Consider the following 22623-nt stretch of genomic DNA (forward strand, 5'->3'; position numbering starts at 1 on the left):
ATATGATAGTTGTATTTTATAAGTTTTTGGTTCAAGTTAGAAATACATTGAATATTTGTACTTCAGGTACTCTGTCATGTATTTGTTCACATTTATTCACTTATGTTTGCTGACTTTCATTTTATCTTGTATGTGTTTCTTCATGTTCACTGAGTCTTTTTTTAACAGTTATTTGCTAGTTTGTTCTTATCTTTTAATTTTTGCACGTATTTGTTTATGATGATTTACAGTATGTATTATTCATATGCAGTCGGAGCCATCCAGGAGTTAAGCCCCCAGGTCAGGAGATTGAGCAATGCTCAGTGTGTAACATTGAATTCAGGTCACGTACAGCACTCAGGGTCCACCTCAAGGCCAACCACCCAGAATCTCTTCTGCATAAATGCCAGATGTGCACTGCCACTTTCAAATATTCCTACCTCTTGACTCGTCACACTAAGGTTAGTTGTTTGAGGATTTAGTACGTCTTATTCCCATTGAATTGTACATATTTAGGTACAGTATTTATTTTTGTATATATTGTATCCATATATAATCACACTTTATATATTTAGAGTTATTGTTTTAAACATAAACTTAGTAATGACCACTGCATGAAGAGATCAGAGTTAATAAGAATTCAAAGGTTTGAAATCAAATGAGCATTGAAATGGTGTGGTCACCACTTGAGTAATACAAAAAACACAACTGAGAAATATAGCACATTGAGAAAAATGATATTGTAGAAGCAGTGTGAGCCCTGTGACTCATGCTGGAGGATCCTTAGTTGTTTTGCTGTCATACTCTATAGCTGTCTTTAGAAATTTTGTCTCGTTTAGAAACTTCTTTTGTTTGTTTTATACACAGATATAAGTTCTGCTCTCCTTGCACCATGTCTTTCTACACCTATAAGACAACATTGTTTTCCTTTGTACTTAGTGCTCCAGCAGCTTTTGTATTTCATTTTAGCATTTGAATCTGTCACCATACTTTTCTTTGTTTCTGAATACTTGTAGGCAGCCCATGAACAGCGCCATAGACCAGCACCAAAACATCGTTATAAATGTGCAGACTGTGGAAGGGAGTACCGTGTCAAGACTCGTTTGGAGAAACATATAAATCATGTACATGCACATCCAGAGACTCGAGTCTTTCGCTGTACCATCTGCAACGTTACCTTCCAGTCAAATAATAATAGGTATGTTTTATACATGGTATTTTCCTAAGTCCAATTGAAGGAGGCTCTGGGGTTTCAGGACCTGAACATTCAGGAGGATGAAAGGCATGCTGTGGATACAATGAATTGGATTGATGTGGTGCATGGGATAACATGTCTTTAGTCTGAGCCAGAGCATGTGAAGCAGTCAAGGTAAACCCTGGAGTAATCTGTGAGGCTTGGATATGGATGGTAGGCTTTAGCTTTAGTGCATAATACATACAAGACAGCTACAGACTAGATGTGTGCAAATGAGGCCATTTTTGTATGTTCATTAGATTAATTTGCTAAGGTGGGAGAGACTGATAATTATGAAGAAAAAAGAATCTTTCAAACCCAGAAACCATTGCTCAGACCTCATATTTTTACCAAACTTTGTTGCTTATTGTTTGGCAACACTTGCATCAGGAGTTCATAAATTTTGTGAAGGTCTGAATAGCCCTTTGTAGAGCATCACCTGCCACTCTTGCCACATCTATTTGAGGGATATATTTTGCAAAGTATCAGAATTATTAAAAGAATTAACATGACAGGCTTTGGTTTCAGCCCAGTATATATGACACTTAGAGAATGGATCTTTGCCACTGAGGCCATTGTTTGTATGTTCCTGATGCTACCTTGTCAAAGTGGGAAAAGCATTTGTATATGAGAAGTAATAACTTTAAGGCAGAAATGAATATTGTCATCTGATATTACATTTTCAGTTTCTGCAATGAATGTGAAATAAGAAATAGGTGACAATTTTTAAAGCTGTTGAGGGTCATTACTTTTTTCAGTTTCCAAGGAGAAAAAATGGGTATAGAGATGTAAGGAAATGCTTGTCCAAGCTGTCAAGCATGATACTAACCATTTATAAAGGAACAGTAGGGTATTAGTGATTTGATAACCTGTTGAATATTGTCAGATACAAAGTGAGAGTTTTTGTACTTAATCCTCCTCCTGGAAATAAGATTAGGGATTGATAATGGTGATTGCTATGATCTTTTTTTCATTTTTCTCACAAAATGTAGGGATATAAATGAAATTCTTCCTCCTACACTTTTTTTTTCATAAGTAGACAAAGAAGTGGTGGGATTTTTCCTTGAAGGCTGGGTTTTTAGATGCTGTCGCTTTGAGTTATGAATGGCATCGAAGAAAAATAAATATTTTTAGACATGCCATAGTGGACAAAGTTGATCAGTCTCATTCACTGACCATGATTTACATTTTTAGGATAGTTAGGTATCCAGTAAGTGTTTGAATATAGTTATCTCTTGACAAATTTATCATTTTTTTTCTTCTATAGTGAGGCTGTTTTTATATTATTCACTTTTTCTGAGATTAAATGTATCATCCTCCATTTTTACTTAATGAATTAATGAACTTTTTGTATTTCAAAACAAGCCAAAGAGACAGGTTGATGGGATCGTTTCTTTGTTTGCAGTCAGGGTCCCTGATCCATGTGAACTCAATGCAAGTGATGATACCATAGAGTGAGAAGACGGAACATTGACCTTTGGATTGCATTGTATATTTAGGGAAGCAATAAATATTCCAAAGAAAATTGAAAAAGATATCCTCCAGGTTATTTCATTTAGCATTTCTAGAGTGCTTTAGTTTGCATTTAGAGTGGCATTAGATGGAGAATTATCAAAAGATAGATATAACACCTACAAGGGTGTGAATAGAAAATCCTTGTGACAGTGATATTGGGTAACAGAATGGAGTTTATAAAGTTGTCCTCGTTTATATTTAGGAGGATTGTATCTGATTTTAGGTTTTTCCATAAGGGGATAGTTGTTTGTTTCCTCACTTCTTGTGTCCTTTTCTTGGTTATTCAGCTATAACATTGGATATTGTCTAAAGTGGAGACAGTGGGCATTGATGAATCTATTCTCTTCCTTTTTTTTGGTGTTTGTATTAATACTAAGTTTCTTTGGAAAGAAAAAGGACTATCATTACATGTTATCCACTCTCTCTTCAATAATTTTCCTTACTCACCAGAAATATAAAGGAAATTCATCACATCTAGTATTTTCTTGAGATTTTTGGTGTCTGAGAATTTTTTATTCCCTTTCACAAACCTTACATCTTCAGTTTGATATTCTGTGATGGCTTAGGAACCAGAAGGCCTGTTAGAAAACAAGTGAGAGGTGTAACCCTGATATGTTTGATTGATTTATGTCAAGTTCTTAGTAACTCACATTCCCATCAGGCTCAGAAAATAAATTGTAGTATAAGAAAAACTTTCCTTGATGTAGACAGAACGGCCTTAAAATATGCAGTATCATTCCACACACTCAGCATTAGTTAGTTCATTTGCTATAGTTTGGGGAACAGTGTACTTTTGTTTATTGAATTTCATGTCTGCAATGATACCAAAGGAAGACATCAGTGCTTTATATTATCAGTTTACTTTTTTTTGACTCATAAAAGGTTTCTGTGATGAAAATTAATTTTCGACTTATATGTATACCTTATATGGATTTGTATGTAGCATTTATGGATCTGGAGAAGGCATATGATAGAGTTGATAGAGATGCTCTGTGGAAGGTATTAAGAATATATGGTGTGGGAGGCAAGTTGTTAGAAGCAGTGAAAAGTTTTTATCGAGGATGTAAGGCATGTGTACGTGTAGGAAGAGAGGAAAGTGATTGGTTCTCAGTGAATGTAGGTTTGCGGCAGGGATGTGTGATGTCTCCATGGTTGTTTAATTTGTTTATGGATGGGGTTGTAAGGGAGGTAAATGCAAGAGTCCTGGAAAGAGGGGCAAGTATGAAGTCTGTTGGGGATGAGAGAGCTTGGGAAGTGAGTCAGTTGTTGTTCGCTGATGATACAGCGCTGGTGGCTGATTCATGTGAGAAACTGCAGAAGCTGGTGACTGAGTTTGGTAAAGTGTGTGGAAGAAGAAAGTTGAGAGTAAATGTGAATAAGAGCAAGGTTATTAGGTACAGTAGGGGTGAGGGTCAAGTCAATTGGGAGGTGAGTTTGAATGGAGAAAAACTGGAGGAAGTGAAGTGTTTTAGATATCTGGGAGTGGATCTGTCAGCGGATGGAACCATGGAAGCGGAAGTGGATCATAGGGTGGGGGAGGGGGCGAAAATTTTGGGAGCCTTGAAAAATGTGTGGAAGTCGAGAACATTATCTCGGAAAGCAAAAATGGGTATGTTTGAGGGAATAGTGGTTCCAACAATGTTGTATGGTTGCGAGGCGTGGGCTATGGATAGAGATGTGCGCAGGAGGATGGATGTGCTGGAAATGAGATGTTTGAGGACAATGTGTGGTGTGAGGTGGTTTGATCGAGTAAGTAACGTAATGGTGAGAGAGATGTGTGGAAATAAAAAGAGCGTGGTTGAGAGAGCAGAAGAGGGTGTTTTGAAATGGTTTGGGCACATGGAGAGAATGAGTGAGGAGAGATTGACCAAGAGGATATATGTGTCGGAGGTGGAGGGAACGAGGAGAAGAGGGAGACCAAATTGGAGGTGGAAAGATGGAGTGAAAAAGATTTTGTGTGATCGGGGCCTGAACATGCAGGAGGGTGAAAGGAGGGCAAGAAATAGAGTGAATTGGAGTCATGTGGTATACAGGGGTTGACGTGCTGTCAGTGGATTGAAGCAAGGCATGTGAAGCGTCTGGGGTAAACCATGGAAAGCTGTGTAGGTATGTATATTTGCGTGTGTGGACGAGTGTATGTACATGTGTATGGGGGTGGGGGGTTGGGCCATTTCTTTCGTCTGTTTCCTTGCGCTACCTCGCAAACGCGGGAGACAGCGACAAAGTATAAAAAAAAAAAAAAAAAAAAAAAAAATGTATACCTGAGTGAACAGGGTTTACCTATGCTGTGTATATGTCTTACAAAGTGTTTGAAACAGTTTCATATGAGTTATCTGCAATAGTATGGTTTATTTGATTCTTTTTTTGTAAACAGACTAGGAGGTCCATGAAGTTATGTTTTCAAATATATAATATTTGTGATACAATTTTTTTACAATTTTTTTTCTAAAGATTCTTTAGTTCTAACTTACTTTTCAGGGTTCGCCATTACCGAAAAGTACACCGTGATAAGACAAGGCCTCACTGCAGTGAATGTACAAAATGCTTTGATACGGTAGAGGAACTGAATGTGCACAGACAGGAACACAAAATGAACTGTGCTGTGTGTGACAAAACATTCCTAGTAAGTGGAGCCTCTGGTATAATGGTGATCTGTACCTTGATGAAAGGCAGAGGCCTTACCATATGATTTTACTCCAAAATGATGTTTGGAGGAGACATCATTGCAGTTGCATCTCTACTTTACATCTTGGCTCAGAAACTCTTAGTCTTTCAGTTTAACAAAATGAATGATGAAATTTTGTGTCAGTAAAGATTGTTGTTGTTTATAATAGCTATAGTTTTTTGATGATTAAAGTAACTGAGAGACTACTGTTAAGGAAAATTAGAAGTTTGAATTAATGCTTTAACTGTGGTAGTCCAAATGTCCATTGTGCACTCGTGTGTTTGATACTTTCAGTTATCCTAGATAGTATCTCGATGATTTTGTTATTATGGTTAACTAAAACACAAATTATTAAATAAAATGATGCACAGCTCAATATTGTAAAGTATTTTTTGTCTCTTTGCCCTTTAACTTATGGTGTTTCATTGTTAGGGAGGCATATGAGAAATGCTAGATTACATCCAGACATATAGTGAGTTGTATGGTATGTTTGGAAGTATTTTCGTCACAAACATATTACCAAGGTTTTGCATCACTAATATCTATTGTAAGAGCATCACAGCTCCACACATTATTACATAACATGAGGATGCATATTTTGTATAGGCTTCCGTGACATCTCCACATAGATTAACCTGTGTACAGAAAGAAGTCAGGTTGTTGCATCTGGTAGCTGTGCTTAGGATACTACTGCAAGCATTATAAGCTATAGATTTTGCCTCAAGGCAGAGGTGGCAGTTTAAAGAATTAATAATGTTTATCCTTATCTGCATTGAACAGAAAAAATATTAAAGGGCACAAATGTTCCAGTTGCAGTTAAAGAGTTAAAAGACAGAAAGGTTGAGTTATTTGAATGTATATACTGGTATTTATCACTAGAATGGGGAATCATAAACTCATGTCTTCTACCTCAGCGACGTGACTCATTGCGAGAACATCTCCTGATACACAACGGGCCAAAACTTCCTTGTCCATACTGCTCTAAAAGCTTCACACAGAGCTCAAATCTCAAGAGGCATATCCGCATCCACACAGGTTAGGATCATAATGATATATTAGAATGTAAACTTATTACTAATGTTGTAACTGTTGTTTGTCCATGCCAAGAGTGTCACTTGCATGTTTGACAAAGTATCCAGTTACACTGGATTTTCTTAATGCAAATTTCAGTTCCAATTTTGTACACAGTCTCTTTTACTTTATCTCTCCTTGCTTGACAATCCTCTCATAACTCAAGATATGTTGATTCCTTCTGTATCCATTCCATCTGTTCAGGATGGCAATCTTTCTTTATTGGAGATTCCCAGAACAGTTTCAAGTCTCTCCCAAAGTTTATCATGTGATTCATTTTTATCATATTACAATAGCACTTACATGAACATTCACTAGAAGTACCTACTTTCATTTCAGCCTTTCTTTTTATTTTTGACATTTTCTTTACCCAAACCCATGTGTCATAACTTTTTGGTTTCCCTTTATGTTCCATTTTCTTTTGCAGCACTTTTCAGACTTAATATTTCCCTCTGTTAGTACAGGTTAAGTATCCCTTATCCAAAATGCCTGGGACCAGAAGTGTTTTGGATTTTGGAATATTTGCATATACATAATGAGATATCTTGGGAATAGGACCCTAGTCTAAACACAAAATACATTTATGTTTTATAAACACCTATGATTATAACCTGAAGGTAATTTATACAGTATTTTTTTATAATTTTGCACATGAAACAAAGTTTATGTAACACTAACCATCAGAAAGCATAGGTGGTCATTCCAACACCATTCTCTTCTATGAGACATTTCACTTTTACACCTCTGTCCAATTTTTCCAACAGCTTGACTGTCTGTGCTTTAGATAAACATAAGTGCTTCCTGTTTTTCTTAACACTGTTAGCCATAGGGGTATCTGCAGGCCTTTTTGACATTTTCAACAACATCTTCGTACCACAGAGCAGAGAATAAGCAAAAAACGCAATGAGTAATGCATGTAGGTCTGGCATTGACAATAGTTTGAAACATACTGGCACAAACAGTGTCAGAGCCCAGCATGGGCAAGTGAGGTTAGGTGTGGAATTTTCCACATGTAACATCATGTCGCCACTCAAAAAGTGTAGGATTTTAGAGCATTTCGAATTTGGGATTTTTGGATCAGGGTTGCTTAGCAAGTATTACTTTTTGCAGTCTCAAACATAGCTACTTTTCAGCATTTTTACTAACCATTCTTTTTTTTGCAAGGTGAATAGTGTGGGTAGATGTATTTACTGAAATTTTCCACATAGAAACAAAATGGGATTTTTATTCATGATGTCCATATTATCTTGCCCCACAAGTGAAGCATGTGCATAGTGTTTGTATCAAGAAAATGAAATTTGTATGAAAGGAAAGGGATAGCTCAGCAAGTGTGCACAAGGGAAGTGTTGGTAAAGAAACATGAATGAACATTTATGTAGAAGTTAGGGAAATCATGAAAGTCAAGGAAATATAATGACAGCCAAGTTTGAAGTGTACAGTGAAATTTAAAAGCATGTAACAAAATTCATCTAGGTGTGTTTTTTATAGAGGCATCTCTGGAGTTCACTAGTTATGGAGATAAGTTGCAGTGGCCACCTCCTCGAGAGAGTTCCAGGTGGGAATGGGCATCAGAGATATAAATAGATAGATAGTGTTTTTTATATTAGGTGATAGCTAACCCATATGATGGAAAGATTATAGTTTAATGATAGTTGTGGGGAATATACTTGGTGAATTTCTCATATTTACTGATGTATGTGAATGTGGTATTACATTACTTCATTGTTGTTTAGAAATTGCTATGCTGTTGTAGATAATGTGCCAAGGACTCATATATTTCAACACATGAGATATAATTAGGTATGATTTTTTCTTAGGTTCATAATATTCTTTTGGTAAGTGTACTTTTCTTTACAGGTGAAAAACCATACAAGTGTACCTTCTGCAATAAACGTTTTGGAGACAAGTCGGCATGTAACAGTCACATTCGTGTCCACACAGGTGCTGAACGTTGCAAATGTCACCTGTGTGGTGCATCTTTTTCTAAAAGGCAGAAACTCAACTATCACATGCGAAAACATACTGGTGAAGGTCTTCTGCACTGTCCTCTCTGCACCAAACCAACGACGAACTCCTATGCCCTAAAAAAACATGTGGAGACTCATCAGCAGGCACTTGTCCAAGTATTGCTCAGCATGGGGATTGTTTCTCATGCAGAAAATTGTCCCCAGCTGGCTCTCAAAGCTTTGCACAATTTGGCATATACTACAGTACAGAATAGTGAACATCATCGGTCAAGAAAAACGGATCACATGGATATAGATGAAAGAGAAAGAAGTGGCTTTATTATGGTTAATCAAAACTATGATCTCACAGAGAAGATAGATATGATATGCAAGAATGAAATGAATAGAGACAGTGAAAATACTGAATTTGAATATACAGATGTGGATATAAAACCACAGAAGGTATATGGTGAGGCTTCTCAAGCAAAGGATTTTTTTAGCTCAAGATCAAACAAGGAAAAAGGGAGAAAAGATAGCATCCAGTATTTCAATAAGTTTACAGAAAGGATGGGTCCTGCATATGAACCAATTGTTGTCATTGATACTTTGAATGATAGAACCAATGAACAGCTAAATAAAAGATTTAAGAAAGAAGAGAAGAAGAAAAAGATACTAATTGAAGGAATTACACCATACATTACAGTGGAGGTACTGCCTCGTAAAACAAAATATGTGGACCTTCCAGAGTCAGAAGATGAAGGTAATAACTTAAAAGATATTGGTATCAGATATGGTGAAACCTTTCAGAAAGAATGTACTAATAGTTGTGGAAAAATCAGTAATAAAAGGAAGGCAGAAGATGCAGAAAGAATACAAAGTGGTTTAGAGAAGGATATGCACAATAAGGCAAGGGAGGACAAAAAGGTAAAAAGACAACAGGGTAACATTGAAGATGTTCCTGTGAAAAAGCAAAAGTGTAATGAAATGTCAAAGGGTGATAACAACCTTGTTGTTAGTGTGCCTAGTGGAATACATGAAGAGCCAGTTGTTGTACTGACTCGGCTGTTGCAGCACATCATGGAATCTCACTGTAGGCAATCAGAGGTTGCTACACCCAAACCAACTCTTGGAGATCAGTTAGTAGAGCAATGTCTCCAGGTCATTATGAATGATGATGTGAGCAATGAAGATCTACCAGAGAATGGTGCTGGGGATGTTGGTCTTGATCTCAGGATTCACCGTAACTCAAATATCAGGAATCCAGTTAGGTTATCAGACAGTGATACTGATAATGTTGATGTGGATATTAGTAAGTCTACTAAAAGCATTAGTATGTCTCAAAGTCCAGTCTTTACTTCTTCCAGAAATATTAGTTTCACTGTTGATAAAAGTTTGAATGCTAGTTTTAGTGGTTCTGAAATGACTAGATTATGTGATCAGAAATTTATTACCTCTGTGTCTAGTATTTTACCAGTTGAATCTGGTACTGTTAACTCTGTATATAAAGGAGAAACTCATTTGAATGATTCTCATAGTATTATTCTGACAGAGGCTAATACCGAGACTCTTGTTACTAATCCTAATGTTAATATGAATGAGAAAATAATTTCATCAGAATCACCCAGCCTCCTACATGGCAGGTCCTCTGGAGCATGTTGTAGAAATGGGTCCGTACCGGATTCTACTCAAAAGGCTGATTTACAGCCTCAGAATTACTTCTGTGAATTAGACAAGATTTCATGTTCAGAGAAAGTGACTCTTGGCATATCTAAAGATTACCTAAATAGTAAGTCTTGTATAGAGAGTACTGATATTTGTCTTGATCTAAGCCGCACTGGAATGCAAAAGAAGCATCATCAGGAAGCATCTGATTCAGCCATGCCCAGCCACACAGGGGTAAATATTGCTGATGTCCATAAGAAATACCCCAAACGTGGCTCATCAAGAAAAACATCTAATCACCTAAAAATTTCAAGTGACATCGAGAGACATGAGGTACATCCCAAAATCATCCCATTAAAATTGCATTTGATCCGGAAGATGGACTTAAGCAAAACGGGTAAAATGGAAAGGTCTTCTTTTAGTACTGATAAAGACTGCTCTTCCTCAAGAAACCAAAAGGGAAAAAATGTCATAACCTCTTTAAGGAATGATGAATTTGAGGAAAGAGCTCAAGAAGTTGATAGTGACAGTTGTGGGATGCACCGTAAAGATAACTCTATAAGAAAGAGTGTTCATGAGGATGATGTTTATGATAACAGCTCTGATTCAGAGGGGAAGTATGAGGAGTTGTTCTGTAGGAGTGGCTGTGAAGTTAAGAATAACCTGACAAGCTGTACAAAAAATGATTGTGAAGGGCAAGATGAAACTGTAGTCTTGCCCAATGCCCAGAAAGGCATAGTTTCTCAGGTATTGCAAGAAGATGATAGTGTGAGTCATTGTCAGGACAAAAAGAGGCATCTGGAATTTAACGAAGATTATGTACAAAAAAATGTTAATTTAGATGAATGCTTAGGTAATATTCTTGGTGATCAGAAAAAGGCCCACTCAGTGACTGTAAGATCTGATGAAATTGCACCAGCAGACTTAAGTAATCAATCAAGCCCCAATAAAGATATTATCAACCTAGACAGGAAATCCATGCCTTCAATTAAGGCAAAAGAGGTTTCTCATGTATGGCGTATCAGCCAGGCAGTTCTTTCTCGACCTATTTACCCTTTTGTAGAAAGATCAACAAAGTGTTTCTCTTCACCCTCAGTTAGTGTATCTTACAAATCATTTGTACCTGCTGATGGTGGTGTTGAGGAAAGGACTTGTAAGTAGAGGTAATTATTCACATGTGGCAGCTTATTAGTGAGTGTGCAAATGTTGTAGATTATCAATGATTTTCAGGAAATGCATGGATAACTCACCTGTAATGCAATACTACTAACTGATGCAGTCAGCGTTGTATATATTTTGACATAACTGTGCTTATATTTTAAAGAATAGTAGGTTTCTATCTACAGTAAGTGTGCTATCATCACTTCGACTGTCAGTAGTAGATATCTATCTATGGTAAGTGTTATCATCATTATGACTGTCTTTTATAACAATTAAATATCTGGCCTATGCTTGACAAATTGTGATTGAAAACTTCATCAACCTAATGTATGTAAAAAGGAGTTTTTCTGGTATGTTTTATATATCAAAGAGTTAAAAGATGCAATTGATCAGAATTATTGGTTTACTTGTGAAAAGGAATGGCTCTTTTCCACTTACATCACTTTGCACTCATGTTCATTATCCTCACCAAATCCAAATTTAGGCATATCTCAACCAGTTTTCTTTAATGCATCAATTCTTTTCATTTCCATTTTGTCATTCCTATTTGTTATTCCAATTGGCTTTTGTCATGAAAAAGGGAAATTTAGACTTGTGAAGTTTATTCTTTGCTCTCTCTCCCTTTCTTTCAGTACCTTTGTGCTTGTACCTTACCTTTAGTTTTACTCATGTCTCTGGTTTCTATTTTCTCTTTCTGACCTCATCATTTTCATTTTCATATATCTTCCTTTTTTTTTTCAAATCCCTTGATTGCATCTTTTGTCATTTGTTGTTTTTCTTATTTTCTCGTTCCAGTTTTCCAGTTGCAAAGCCTTCATTGCTATTCCTCTACTCCATCAAACATCACTTCAGTTCATAGTTCCATATATCACGTCTGAAGTTTGGTTACATGTTAGGGCATGAAGTTCAGGGCATTACTGATAACTCACATTTCACCTTTTTGTAGTGCTCATTAGCTTTTTGTTCATATGGTAAACTCACACCCAGTGAAGCCCATCATCTCTCTCCTCTTGCATGGAGTGAAGCCTCAAACCAACAGCAGCCCCCATAAAAGGGGTTCTGGAATTGTATGAAAGCCTAGGGCTTTACAGTGGGGTTCCCAAGGAATAGTTCTTTTTCAGTCCCACTTCAGTGTCTTTCTATGTGACCTTACGTCACCTCTTACACATCACAGTGTGAAAGGCCTGCTTTATATAGGGGACCTCATAATCGCATTATGGCACTGTAACATTACCCAAGAAAGAACAAACATGCAACACCTCATCACTCAACTAGAACAGTGGCATATTCAGAATTAGAATATCTCTATCTCTACAGAACCTATCATCTCCCTTTTAACCCCAGACAAATATTAATACAACCACACTCACTCAACTAACTTTCAACTATATTAGGCATCATGCTTGACAAATTTTGAGTGATCGGGGCCTGAACATACAGGAGGGGGAAAGGTGTGCAAGGAATAGGATGAATTGGAACAATGTGGTATATCGGGGTTGAATTGCTGTCAATGGATTGAACCAGGGCATGTGAAAAGTCTGGGGTAAACCATGGAAAGTTTTGTGGGGCCTGGATGTGGAAAGGGAGCTGTGGTTTTGATGCATTACACATGACAGCTAGAGACTGAGTTTGAAGAAATGTGGCCTTTTTTTGTCTATTTTGGCTATTTTATGAAGTCAGCAAGTATGGATATGAACATGTGTATATATGTATATGTCTGTGTAGGTATATATATGTATACATTGAAATGTATATGTGCGTGTGTAGGCATTTATGTATATACATGTGTATGTGGGTGGGTTGGGCCATTCCTCGTCTGCTTCCTTGCTCTACCTCGCTAACGCGGGAGATGGCAGTTAAGTGAAAGATATATATATATATATATACACACACAATGTATGTATATTTACCATTGAAGTTTTCAAGATTGTTTATGGTTTCCTAATATTCAAGGTATATTTTTGTAGACTGATAGTAACACAAAGTACATCAAATTAGGAAGCTCCTCATTGTAATTGCACTCTGCACTCCTCTGTATAGGTATTCAAAATAATCATAAAGAGTTAACAGAAATATTGAACTTTTTGAGAAAGTGCAGAAATATTAACCAAATTTTATGACAAGTGTAACACCAATGAATTTGGTTAAGGTGCTAAGCATTGGTGCAATACATGGTATAAAACTGTAATTTTTTTCTCACAAAAATGGCTCTTTTCATTGGCACTACCTTTTTGTTGAGAGCAGATGAGTAGTCAGCCATCCATTGTGTAGCTTGACCTGTTGATGGCTCATTAATGTAGCCAGAATGTGGTTAGGTACTTGTTGTTTATTTATATATTTATTTGAAAGACGATCTTACTGTCCATATTTCTTCTATGTATAATTGTGATAAATCAAGCAGCTTCAGCCAAGACATATTTTTCTACAATGTTGGTTTCAGTGATGTCAAAGCCTGGTAGCATATGTGGAATCTTCTCTATTCTGGTAATTTTGTTTGATATGCAATTAAGATACAAGACCTCCACTGTCTTTCCATATCTATTTTTCTAGCTTTAGAGTATATGCAGGTTTTGTGTAACATACAAATGAAAAATATTTTTTTGTTAAGGTACTGCTTTTATGAATATAATGAAGACATACTTTGTATATTAATTTCATGAATTGGAAAAGATTTGGCATTTTGCCCAAATGCAACTGATGGTTCACAGATTCTTATGCGGTCTGAAATATCCTCTCATTTTGACAATTTTGAATATTCAAATCCTCTTATTTGGTGAGATTTCAGTTTTTATTGTTTTACAAAACTGACTTTGTACAAAAACAACAAGAAAGCATAAAGTTTGTTAAATTATACCGATGAAGCAAAATAATTGTAAAGGATATCAAAGATTCTAAATGATTTGATTGTAAACGAAAAAAAAACATACATAAAAGTGCCTAGCCCAGAATGCATTTAGAGTTAACAGATTTTATGCATATGTGTATATAATTAATGTAAATTACATACTGTGATTAGGTGTATCAATAAGATATTAAGATGTCTTTTATTGCACTGCAGATTAGGGTGTCTTTCTAGGAGAAGTAGAATAGTCTTGTCCAGGACTTGAATTTTTCAGGTAAAATTTCAAAGGTTTTGCTACTACTTTTCAGCCCTATGATATATAGTTACCTTAAAATTTGTAATGCACTGGTCAGTCTTCGTTTTCAGTTTGCCAGTACAAAATAAAGGAATTAGTATTCAACTGTCCTCTGCAGACACAGCCAGGGTTAAGTTTTACATCAAAGTTTAGTCCTCAGCCACTAGTAGATCTACAGCCATGTAACTTCATGTGCAGTTGCATATTATAAATGCATCAGTATACATCTAATTATTAAGTCCCCCTGACCTACATCTCACCTCAAAGGCAAGCTTTGTAATCACCGATGAACTATGCTTAGATAACTAACATCTTGATTATCTTTCACATTGACTTTAACTTCTTTCAAAAGGAATTATGTGTAGAATCTTAAAAATAGCTTTGTCACTAACCCGTTCCACATGAATTGTAAGACCCGGCAATAACCGAAACATTTTTAGAAAGGTTCAGCCTGTTTGGCTTCCAAATAGTAAACCAGTTAAGACTTAGTAGTACTAACCTTAACATGAAAAGAATGATGATTTTCTTAGTATTGTCAGTACAAAAAGAAACTAGGAATAAGAACACAGGCAAATGCAGGAGGAGGAAATAGTAGTGGATATCAAAATGTAGAATAATAATACTTGAAGGATAGTTTAATTTGAAAATTTATGGTAAACTAAGAAAGAGGATATATTGAGTGTAGCCAAAGAATAGATTTTTTTTTCAAGTTAGTACTTCCATGACAACAAAATACACAGCATATCCTCTACCTTTGGTTTTCTCATCACTGTTCTGTCTATCTGTGACCATCCAAAATACATGGGATGAATACACCTTGGCCATATGGAACATCAATATGTATTCCCTACTTGTTTTGCGTTCAGTGTCGAATGAGTAATGTCTTCCACCTGCATAGGCTAATCCATCATGATTTGATCCAGAATTAATAGACAAGAGTTTATACTGTATTTTTTTTATGTTAGCTGAGACAGCATGGGCATGAGAGAATTGAGTGAGGAAACATTGACAAAGAGGATATATGTGTCAGAGGTGGAGGGAACAAGGAGAAGTGGGAGACCAAATTTGAGGTGGAAGGATGGAGTGAGAAAGATTTTGAGTGATCGGGGCCTGAACATACAGGAGGGTGAGAGGCGTGTGTTTGATGACAGAGTGGCAGATATAGGGTGTTTTGGTCGAGGTGGTGTGCAAAGTGAGAGGGTTCGGGAGAATGATTTGGTAAACAGAGAAGAGGTAGTAAAAGCTTTGCGGAATATGAAAGCCGGCAAGGCAGTGGGTTTGGATGGTATTGCAGTGGAATTTATTAAAAAAGGGGGATGACTGTATTGTTGACTGGTTGGTAAGGTTATTTGATATATGTATGACTCATGGTGAGGTGCCTGAGGATTGGCAGAATGCTTGCATAGTGCCATTGTACAAAGGCAAAGGGGATAAAAGTGAGTGCTCAAATTACAGAGGTATAAGTTTGTTGAGTATTCCTGGGAAATTATATGGGAGGGTATTGATTGAGAGGGTGAAGGCATGTACAGAGCATCAGATTGGGGAAGAGCAGTGGTACAGGATGTGTGGATCAGGTGTTTGCTTTGAAGAATGTATGTGAGAAGTCCTTAGAAAAGCAAATGGATTTGTATGTAGCATTTATGGATCTGGAGAAGATACGATAGAGTTGACAGAGATGCTTTGTGGAAGGTATTAAGAAAATATGGTGTGGGAGGCAAGTTGTTAGAAGCAGTGAAAAGTTTTTATCGAGGATGTAAGGCATGTGTACGAGTAGGAAGAGAGGAAAGTGACTGGTTCTCAGTGAATGTTGGTTTGTGGCAGGGGTGCATGATGTCTCCATGGTTGTTTAATTTGTTTATGGATGGGGATGTTAGGGAGGTGAATGCAAGAGTTTTGGAAAGAGGGGCAAGTATGCAGTCTGTTGTGGATAAGAGAGCTTGGGAAGTGAGTCAGTTGTTGTTCACTGATGATACTGCACTGGTGGCTGATTCAGGTGAGAAACTGCAGAAGCTGGTGACTGAGTTTGGTAAAGTGTATGAAAGAAGAAAGCTGAGAGTGAATGTGAATAAGAGCAAGGTTATTAGGTACAGTAGGGTTGAGGGACAAGTCAACTGGGAGGTAAGTTTGAATGGAGAAAAACTGGAGGAAGTGAAGTGATTTAGATATCTGTGTGTGGATTTGGCAGCGGATGGAACCATGGAAGCGGAAGTGAATCATAGGGTGGGGGAGGGGGTGAAAGTTCTGGGAGTGTTGAAAATGTGTGGAAGTCAAGAACGTTATCTTGGAAAGCAAAAATGGGTATGTTTGAAGGAATAGTGGTTCCAACAATGTTATATGGTTGTGAGGCAAGGGCTATAGATAGAGTTTTGCAGAGGAGGGTGGATGTGCTGGAAGTGAGATGTTTGAGGACAATATGTGGTGTGAGGTGGTTTGATCGAGTAAGTAATGAAAGGGTAAGAGAGATGTGTGGTAATAAAAAGAGTGTGGTTGAGAGAGCAGAAGAGGGTGTTTTGAAATGGTTTGGTCACATGGAGAGAATGAGTGAGGAAAGATTGACAAAGAGGATATATGTCTCAGAGGTGGAGGGAACAAGAAATGGGAGACCAAATTGGAGGTGGAAAGATGGAGTGAAAAAGATTTTGAGTGATCGGGGCCTGAACATGCAGGAGGATGAAAGGCATGCAAGGAATAGAGTGAATTGGAACGATGTGGTATACCGGGATCGATGTGCTGTCAATGGATTGAACCAGGGTAAACCATGGAAAGTTTTGTGGGGCCTGGATGTGGAAGGGGAGCTGTGGTTTCGGTGTATTATACATGACAGCTAGAGACTGAGTGTGAACGAATTTGGCCTTTGTTGTCTTTTCCTAGCACTACCTCTCGCACATGCGGGGGGAGGGGGTTGTCATTTCATGTGTGGCAGGGTGAGGACGGGAATAAATAAGGGCAGACAGTATGAATTATGTACATGTGTATATATGTATATGTCTGTAAATGTATATATATGTATACGTTGAGATATATAGGTATGTGTATGTGCATGTGTGGACGTGTATGTATGTACATGTGTATGTGGGTGGGTTGGGCCATTCTTTTGTCTGTTTCCTTGCGCTACCTCGCTAACGCGGGAGACAGCGACAAAGTATAATAAATAAGTGAGGGATGATAGCATCCCCTTGTAAACTCCAAATTATTATCCCCAGGATATCTAAATAAGGGGATGGCATCCTTTTAAACTAATTGAAATATGCTTTGAATTATGGAGAACAAGAAAGAAATTTCATAAACATCACATCATTCTAATCTAATCAAATAACGTCGAACTTTTTTTGAGGGGGGAGAATAAAGAATGTTTCCTGATATTTGAAAACTGAGATTTCAAATATGCTCTCATTATTTACAGTCATGTAAAAAATACATAAAGTACACCCCTAAAAAAATGTTTTGCATATCTCTCCCTAATTTATTTCACAGTTTTCACGGGAAGGAGGTACCTCCTTGCTCCTACCTAACCCACACTCATCCTCTTGTTAGAGCGCATTATATATACCTATCGCACACACGCGGGGGGGGGGGTTGTCATTTCATGTGTGGTGGGGTGGCGATGAGAATGAATAAAGGCAGCAAGTATGAATTATGTACATGTGTATAAATGTATATGTCCGCGTGTGTATATATATGTATATGTTGAAATGTATAGGTGTGTATATGTGCGTGTGGACGCATATGTGGGTGGGTTGGGCCATTCTTTCATCTGTTTCCTTGCACTACCTCGCTAATGCGGGAGACAGCAACAAAGTATAATAATAATGATAATGAAAATAATACTGTGGTCGATGTGTTGTCAATGGACTGAACCAAGGCATGTGAAGCGACTGGGGTAAACCATGGAAAGGCCTGTGGGGGCTGGACTTGGATAGGGAGCTGTGGTTTTGGTGCATTACACATGACAGCTAGAGACAGTGTGAAAGAATGTGGCCTTCATTGTCTGTTTTCCTAGTGCTACCTTTTTGAAGTGGGGGAAGCGATGTTGTTTCCCGTGGGGTAGTGTAGCGACAAGAATAGATGAAGGCAAGCATGAATATGTATATGTGTATATATGTATATGTCTGTGTATGCATATGTATATGTTGATATGTATATGGGCATTAATGTATATATACCTTTATCTGAGTAGATGGGCCATTCTTCATCTGTTTCATGACACTACCTCATTGATGCAGGAAACGAGTGGAAGGATGGAGTGAAAGAGATTTTGAGTGATCAAGGTCTGAACATACAATAGGATATATGTGTCAGAGGTGAAGGGAACAAGAAGTGGGAGACCAAATTGGAGGTGGAAAGATGAAGTGAAAAAGATTTTGAGTGATTGGGGCCTGAACATGCAGGAGGGTTAAAGGCATGCAAGGAATAGAGTGAATTGGAACGATGTGGTATACCGGGGTCAACGTGCTGTCATTGGATTGAACCAGGGCATGTGGAGTGTCTGGGGTAAACCATGGAAAGTTCTGTGGGGCCTGGGTGTGGAAAGGGAGCTGTGGTTTTGGTGCATTATTACATGGCAGCTAGATACTGAGTGAACGAATGTGGCCTTTGTTGTCTTTTCCTAGCGCTACCTCGCACACATGAGGGAGGAGGGGGTTGTTATTTCATGTGTGGTGAGGTGGCGATGGGAATGAATAAAGGCAGACAGTATGAATTATGTACATGTGTATATATGTATATGTCTGTGTGTGTATATATATGTATACGTTGAGATGTATAGGTATGTATATTTGCGTGTGTGGACATGTATGTATATACATGTGTATGGGGGTGGGTTGGGCCATTTCTTTCGTCTGTTTCCTTGCGCTACCTTGCAAACGCGGGAGACAGCGACAAAGCAAAATAAATATAAATAAAATGAAATATATATATATATATATATATATATATATATATTTTTTTTTTTCAAACTATTCGCCATTTCCCGCGTTAGCGAGGTAGCGTTAAGAACAGAGGACTGGGCCTTTTTTGGAATATCCTCACCTGGCCCCCTCTGTTCCTTCTTTTGGAAAATTAAAAAAAAACCGAGAGGGGAGGATTTCCAGCCCCCCGCTCCCTCCCCTTTTAGTCGCCTTCTACGACACGCAGGGAATACGTGGGAAGTATTCTTAATCCCCTATCCCCAGGGATAATATATATATATATATATATATATATATATGTATATATATATATATATATATATATATATATATATACATATATATATATATATATATATATATATGTGTGTACCCTAGCCTGATATATATATATATATATATATATATATATATATATATATATATATATGTGTGTGTACCCTAGCCTGAGCCAGGTACCCGTTTTATCGACTAACCCCAAGGGGTAGATTAACAGCTGGGTTGACTGTGGACCAACTGCCGCAAGCAGGATTTGAACCTATGTGCTTGACCCTGGGTAGCCCGTGAATGCTTTCCTGGAATACATGTGGCTTCAAGCACTTAATTCACCAACAACACCCTATTCAGACACAATGTACCTCTTTTTTGCTGTACTCTCAACCATACTGTTATAAATCTTTACCAACCACTCTACAATACTTGGTCCTGTCATCACAAAAGGCATTCATATAACTTTTAAGGATTTCCTTACAAACACAGTTTCTTCATTTACTCAAATTTAGATGGTCCTTATTCGCACATCACTGAACAACTGATCAAACTCTACTATCTACTTTTTATGCCTATTCAAGATCACCAATACAAAGTCTTTGATCAGGAAATTTTATGGCTATAGGGATATTAAATTCCCCTCTGAATGAGTTTCACTGTTATACTATTTACAAAAGGCTCTTAAGAGCATTGGATACTTTCTTTTTGCTTTCCATTAATATTCTTTTAAACATATTTCCAAAATAGCTAATCTCACTCAAGTCTGTTTGAACATACAAGTTGATATCACATTGGAAGAGTCCATCTCCTTAGTTGACAAGTTGCTATCGCATTGGAAGTGTCCATCTCCACCTTAGTTGAAAATACAAGTTAACATTACACTGGAACTGTCCATCTCTACATTAGGTCAGCATACAAGTTAACATTACACTGATCACATCCATCTCCACCATGGTTGAATATACAAGTTAACATTACAATGGAACTGTCCATCTTCACCTAAGTTCAACATATTAGCTAACATTATCCTGTAAATGTCCAGCTTTATCATAGTTTGGTTTACTAAATGACATTAAACAAACTATCTATCTCCACCATTATTCAGCATTAGAGGTTAACATTACATTAAACTGTTTATCCCTTATCATAGTTTATCACACAAATTAATATTACACTGGAACTGTACAATGAATCTATCTATCTATACCATAATTCAGCATACGAGTTAACATGACACAAACTGTCCATATCTGCCAAAAATAAGAACATTATTCTTTTTGCTATCAGCTCCCTATCAAACATTTGACCAAAACAAAAGAAACTGTTGGTATTTCCTGCTTTCAATGCTTATCTGATAAAACCGTCCATGGTAGTGTTTAACACTTTTTCAAACCCTTCAGTATTTTTGCCAGTTACCACTTTATACACTTTCATCTTTATAATCTTCCCAGCTTCTACTTTTGTGTGTATTTACATCTTGGAAAACCTTGATTCTTTTCATGTTACTAAGTCAAGTGACATCTGTAATGTGTAGTCAAACCAATTCGCAGATTTCTTAGCATATTTATGTAACATTCTTTTGTGTACTTGACATGAAAGCTGTATAATGGGAAGCTAGTTGAAATGTCTAAAATTAATGCTTGTACCATTTTATGGATGAGAGGAGAAGCATGCAGTGTAGAACTGATAAAATAGTACCTGAAGACATATCTTAGACCTTGCTACCTGATTCTGTATATTGCTATTTAGCATGTCCTAAGGAGGGTTGCACAAGAACCTTTAAGCAATGCTTTTAGGAATTGCTTATATTTTACCCATATGAGCACAAATCATCCCCTCCACCATACTATCAGTCATCTCCATCTTTTACATTAGACCAAGAAAGTCAGATTTATTTTTTACTGTGCTGACCATCATAGAACAAGTTCTGGAACAAAAGTTATTTTAACCAAGGAGTAACACTGCTCAGAATTATTTCAGATCAAAGGTGGAATGATTCTTGCCAATGTAATGGGATTGTTCAGAACTTAATTGGTATTTTGTTAATGTAGTTAATGCAAATGATAACTAGGAATAATTTAAGTGACTTTATATCATCTGTACAATTTCTTTTTTATATTTGTTGATAGAAGAGTGCAAATGTCCACATAATGAATACAAATGTTTTTCAAATATCAGTGATATTTCTGATGGGCATTATTTTTTCCCCCAAGGCATCCTACTTTAAATAAAATGCTCATTATAGAGAAGTCATCCAACAAGTTCTATAAATAGTCTTCCTTTAGTCCTCCTTATTCTCAAATTCAGTCTTGTAGTACTTACAGACCACTATCAATGGGCCTTGTGTTTTACCCAAGAGATAGCAGCTAGCTACTTGTGTATGTTCAAAATATTTATTTTTTTGCCAATTTTTGTTATTAATGGCATTATATTTTGTTGGTTGACCAGTGACTGTGTTAGAAGCACCAGATAATTTTCTATTGTTATACTCTAATTCTCTCAGGCTTTATTTAAGCTGCTTTATAGATATTAAGAAGCAGTTTTGTAACTCATATGTGAAGGGAATGTTTTGAGTTTATCGGATTCAAAAAGTAAATAAATACAGAATTTACTGAATATTTGTTTCATTTTGTAATGAACCTTTTCCTTTATCTGAAAAAAAGTATTCAGGAAGAAGCCAGAAAAGTATTAAGGAAGAACAGGCTTCGAAAATGTTAAAAAAAGGGGACATGTAACCGGGGTTGGAGGCTCTGACCATTTTGCAGTTTCTTGTGGGGAAGAATGGAGAGGTAAAAGTGTTGGAAAGTAACAAGATGAATCGAAGAAGATGTCAGGAGGAGTAAAAAGGGAAGGTAACTGAAAGCTTGAATGGAAGTGTAATGAATGTTGGGATGCAGGCATGTGTGAATGAGGCATTTAAAATATTTAGAAAATGACAAAGGTTGTGGAATTAGTAGTTGGATACAAAGTCGTGAAATATGGGAATAAAAAGGAAATGCATGGTATGCAGACACGATTTGAAATGCTGTGGCAGAGAAGAAAAGGGCATATGTTAGATTGTGTAAAGGGAATGTAC

The 22623-nt window shown here is 37.0% G+C and overlaps 1 protein-coding gene across 2 annotated transcripts in view; it reads left to right on the forward strand.

Moving 5' to 3' along the window:
- LOC139758963 (uncharacterized) overlaps positions 1-22163 on the forward strand; it is a 39819-nt gene extending 17656 nt beyond the window's left edge. For both annotated transcript variants that reach the window (XM_071680793.1, XM_071680794.1), the window contains exons 7-11: positions 251-440; positions 996-1177; positions 5207-5351; positions 6308-6428; positions 8322-22163. In XM_071680793.1, coding sequence (XP_071536894.1) covers positions 251-440; positions 996-1177; positions 5207-5351; positions 6308-6428; positions 8322-11233 — 3550 coding nt within the window. In that variant the 3' untranslated portion in view covers positions 11234-22163. The remainder of the gene's footprint in view (positions 1-250; positions 441-995; positions 1178-5206; positions 5352-6307; positions 6429-8321) is intronic.
- The last annotated feature ends 460 nt before the right edge of the window (positions 22164-22623 follow it).

The sequence above is a fragment of the Panulirus ornatus genome, chromosome 32, assembly GCF_036320965.1.
Source record: "Panulirus ornatus isolate Po-2019 chromosome 32, ASM3632096v1, whole genome shotgun sequence".
Lineage (NCBI taxonomy): Eukaryota > Metazoa > Arthropoda > Malacostraca > Decapoda > Palinuridae > Panulirus > Panulirus ornatus.